Source organism: Anguilla anguilla, chromosome 8 (assembly GCF_013347855.1).
Source record: "Anguilla anguilla isolate fAngAng1 chromosome 8, fAngAng1.pri, whole genome shotgun sequence".
NCBI lineage: Eukaryota > Metazoa > Chordata > Actinopteri > Anguilliformes > Anguillidae > Anguilla > Anguilla anguilla.
In genome coordinates, this window is record NC_049208.1 from 55,706,663 (window position 1) to 55,711,278 (window position 4,616).

Sequence of the window (4,616 nt, forward strand, 5' to 3'; positions counted from 1 at the left end):
CCAGGTAGGACACTGCTGTTGTACCCTTAAGTGAGGTACTTAACCTGCATTGCTTCAGTAATGCCTGTAATGTAATGTATTGTAGTTAGTATAGATATTGAGGTGCTAGAATGTGAATTAGGCAGCCATGTTTTATGTTTATATAAGACAGGGTGGCAGGGTAGTGCTGTGGTTAGCAAGAGAGGTCCTGTGTCCTGAAAATCCATCGAATGCTGAATCCATGGTCCAAGAATGCGATTTCAATTTGATGGTGAGGGGCTGAACCAGGGAGGTGTTCATGTGAATGCCATGTCTGTGTTTTGAGTCCATGTCCATGAAACTGCTGCTAAGGTGAGGTATAAATTTCCACGTAATCAGACAGTTAAGTGTTTATGTGTTGTATCATATTTTGAATAATATCTCATCACAGTTTCCGTGCCGTGCCTCAATTAAATGCAGCGATTATTAATTCCTGGCAATGGTAGTCTAAAGGTTACCGTGGGAACTTTATAACGTGTAAGTTCACAGCACCACGTCTGTTACGTTTCTGAAATGTTTCGGGTGCAGTGACATGCTGCTACTAATTTTCTTTAATTGGTTTTGCCCACAACTATTATGTTCACAAAACAACGTAGCCCCGCCTGACCTCTCCCTCTGTAATGAGCATCTTACCCTCTGTGAGAACGCACTGGAATGGCGAGCTGATTCATATGCATATCACATTCACCAGGGGCATACCATTGGCCGTTTATGACTCCTTGTGGGAGCCAAAGGGGCGGGATTCTAGGTTGGTGTACGTAAGCACAATTTAAAGTTGATTGTGGTTTCTAAAGAGGAACTTGCATACAGTTCAGTGTACGCACGGTTTTATAAATAAGATATTCACTTTTCTTCTTTTGTGCGTACGCAATACTTTAGGTTGAAATCTGCACAGTTGTTTAGATTACATTACATTACAGGCTTTTAGCAGACACTCTTATCTGAAGCAATGTAGGTTAAGTACCTAGCTCAAGGGTACAACGGCAGTGTCCTACTCAGGAATTGAACCTGTGACCTTTAGGTTACAAGACCAGCTCCTTACCCATTATACTACACTGCCGCCCAGATGAGGCTCCTGACATCATGCTGGTGCACCTTTGTGTGTGCTCAGTACTATAAGCAGTTATTTAGGAGTAAAATATCAGCTGTTAAACTAATTGTCCAAATCAACAATAAGTACAACTAGTGTGAAAGGAGTTATGATATTATATATGATATGATTTCCTTGTGTCATTCAAATGTTAAAATTGGTTTTGATAGTTTTATTTCTGAATTCTCACTACCCATAATCTCCATTTTCTTTCCTTTACCAGTAGTGAAGTAATAAAACAAGGGTTTGAAGGCCGTCAGTCTAAACTGAAGGATTAGCAAACATCCAGTCTCTGTTTGGTGTGTTACAACCTGGCACACAGTATAAATGTCTGAATTTTCACACACACTGACTGGATTGTGTGTGTGTGTGTGTGTGTGTGTGTGCAGCTCTTCTGAAGGCCTTTGCCAACAGTGCAAAGCTCCAGAGTTTGGCAGACAAGCACTTCATCCTTCTCAATCTTGTGGTATGTCTGTGAGCCATAGTAGGATGGCTAACTAACTAACTAACTAACTAGACTAACTGGTAGTTTAATCATCTTAACTGAAGTGGATTAGAGATGTCAGAATGTATTTTTTAAATTTATTTTATTTTTTCATATTTCATATTTCTGCTCTTGTGACAGTTTGAAACCACGGATAATCATCTCTATCCCGACGGTCAGTATGTACCCAGGATCCTGTTTGTCGGTAAGTGAAACCCCTGGGAATTGTGGGATATAATATGATAATACTGATTGTGATGTCATGATCAGTTGTAATCAGCAGGACCTAATCAAATCTGAAGGTCCCTTCACGGGTCAACCAGTCACTTCCTGAAGTTTTGGCTCCAGCATAATTTCCAAAGGAATATTCATCTCTACCTTCTGCTTTATCCTTTATCCTTCTCCTCCTCCCTCCTTCTCTCCACTTTCCTCTCTCTCTTTCCAGATCCTTCCATGACGGTCAGAGCTGACATCACAGGGCGATATTCGAACCGCATGTACGCCTACGAGCCCTCTGACATTGGCCTGTGTAAGTACAGCTATAGGATTGCACAAAGATGTGTGGGTTCGAAAGGAGAAAGGGCTAAAGAGAACTTCATTTGGGTGCAGCTCATTGTGTTCATCACCGATGAAGATAACCCAGTTTCACCTCCCTTCTCTCCTAACAGTGATCGAGAACATGCAAAAGGCCTTGAAACCAATAAAGGGTGAGCTCTGAGGACTGGGCGGAGGACTGTGACCTTTGACTTGCGCCCTTTGTCCTCGGGTGTCTCCAGAATGCCTTGGAGTGGAGGGGAGGGGGTGGAGTTATGATGTCATACCCTGATGTGTAAGCCACGCACTGAAACGCCGTGTCCAGAGCCTCACACGGCTCTCTTTCGCTGTGGCACTGTCCTTGCTTCCTTGTGTTTCTGTGGTTTTCTTATAATGTTGAGGATCCTGTTGTCTTTTTAATAAACACAGCTGTTGTAAAATAAATAAATAAATGAATTAAGTTTTTTTTTTAAATTAATTAATTTTTTTTTTTGGCTCATGTGAGCCCAGCATCTGAAAACTGGTTCAAACTAGTTGTTGTCAGACAACCCTTGTCCTGTTTGTGGCAATCATGCACATATGATGTAATCAGCACTGGACCAATCACGACACAGAGCCAGCAAGCAAATGTATGGTTTACACTGCAGTCCACCAATGCCTGCTTAGAAAAGGTTGCCATGTATTACTTTCTTCGATATCTATCATCAACACTGTCTGCATCATCATAGTTCATAGCAGGAAAAATAACTTTAGCTACAAGTTACAAAGCTTCTATTGGAGGTTTCAAGCTGTGGTTGGGGAACTTGCAAAACATGATTAAGGAAAAACAATGCTTAAGGCAATAATCAGTATTCATTGATTTTGATTTGAAGTTTTTTTTCACTTTTTGTATGTGACACTATAGCCTTATATATGATGTTTTTATTCTAAATTCATTTTACATATTAAATTGCTTCAATCTCCTGTCTTTGTCTTTCTTGTAATGAAATGATGATATTTAGATTATTTTTCTTTTTTCATTATCATTATTATTATTATTTTGAGCTTGAAGGCATACGATGAAGGATTTTTAACTTCAAAATACAATACAATCATGCTAATTATGCTATCTGTGACAGAGGAGAGGAAAGGGGAGGGGAGGAAAGGGTAGAGGAGGGGGTAGAGTTATGAACGCAACAAAAGTATATTGACGTGAAAGCCAAGCACTGAAAAATATCATGTCCTTCACAAGACATGGCAGTCTATCATCATAACACTGTCCTTGCTTCCCTGTGTTGTCTTTTAAGAATCCTGTTGTTTTTAATAAACACGGCTGCTAAACACCATCTAAGAAATGTAAAATTATGATACAGTTGGATGAAGAATTATGTTTATATAACAACCATGGTGAAATAAAAGAATGAAAATGTGTTTGAATTATTCTATAATGAAAAATGTATTATTTGTGAAAAATTACTAAATACATAAGGCTATGGTCTTATGTCCATAAAAAAATCTGAATTTTTTTAATAAAATTTTTTGATACAAATTAATGGGGAATTATATTTGTATAGGAACCATAATAAAATAAATGAATAAAAATTTGTTTTAATTATTCAATTATGAAAAATCTAATTCTTTGGAAAATTGTAAAGTACATAAGATTATAGTCTTATGTCCAGAAATAAATCAGATTTTTTTTAATTAAATTTTTTTATACAGATGAATAGGAATTATATTTGTATAAGAACCACAATAAAATAAATGAATAAAAATTTGTTTTAATTATTCAATTATGAAAAACTTAATTCTTTGGAAAATTGCAAAGTACATAAGGCTATAGTCTTATGTCCATAAATAAATCAGATTTTCTTAAATTAAATTTGTTTATACAGATGAATAGGAATTATATTTGTATAACAACCAAAATGCAATAAATTAATAGAAATGTGTTTGAATTATTCTATTATGTAAAATTTATTTTTTTTGGAGAATTGCAAAGTACATAAGGCTATAGTCTTATGTCCAGAAATAAATCAGATTTTTGTAAATTAAATTTTTTTATACAGATGAATTGGAATTATATTTGTAAAACAACCACAATGCAATAAATTAATAGAAATGTGTTTGAATTATTCTATTATGTAAAATTTATTTTTTTTGGAGAATTGCAAAGTACATAAGGCTATAGTCTTATGTCCATAAATAAATCTGAATTTTTTAAATAAAATTTTTGATACAAATTAATGGGGACTTATATTTGTATAAGAACCATAATAAATTAAATGAATAAAAATTTGTTTTAATTATTCAATTATGAAAAATCTAATTCTTTGGAAAATTGCAAAGTACAGAAGGCTATAGTCTTATGTCCAGAAATAAATCAGATTTTTGTAAATTAAATTTTTTTATACAGATGAATTGGAATTATATTTGTAAAACAACCACAATGCAATAAATTAATAGAAATGTGTTTGAATTATTCTATTATGTAAAATTAATTTTTTTGGA

The 4,616-nt window shown here is 35.1% G+C and overlaps 1 protein-coding gene across 2 annotated transcripts in view; it reads left to right on the forward strand.

Moving 5' to 3' along the window:
* The window catches only part of agr2 (anterior gradient 2), a 6,001-nt gene extending 2,912 nt beyond the window's left edge, over window positions 1-3,089 (forward strand). For both annotated transcript variants that reach the window (XM_035428615.1, XM_035428614.1), the window contains exons 5-8: window positions 1,498-1,574; window positions 1,734-1,797; window positions 2,038-2,121; window positions 2,261-3,089. In XM_035428615.1, coding sequence (XP_035284506.1) covers window positions 1,498-1,574; window positions 1,734-1,797; window positions 2,038-2,121; window positions 2,261-2,310 — 275 coding nt within the window. In that variant the 3' untranslated portion in view covers window positions 2,311-3,089. The remainder of the gene's footprint in view (window positions 1-1,497; window positions 1,575-1,733; window positions 1,798-2,037; window positions 2,122-2,260) is intronic.
* Window positions 3,090-4,616: the final 1,527 nt, after the last annotated feature.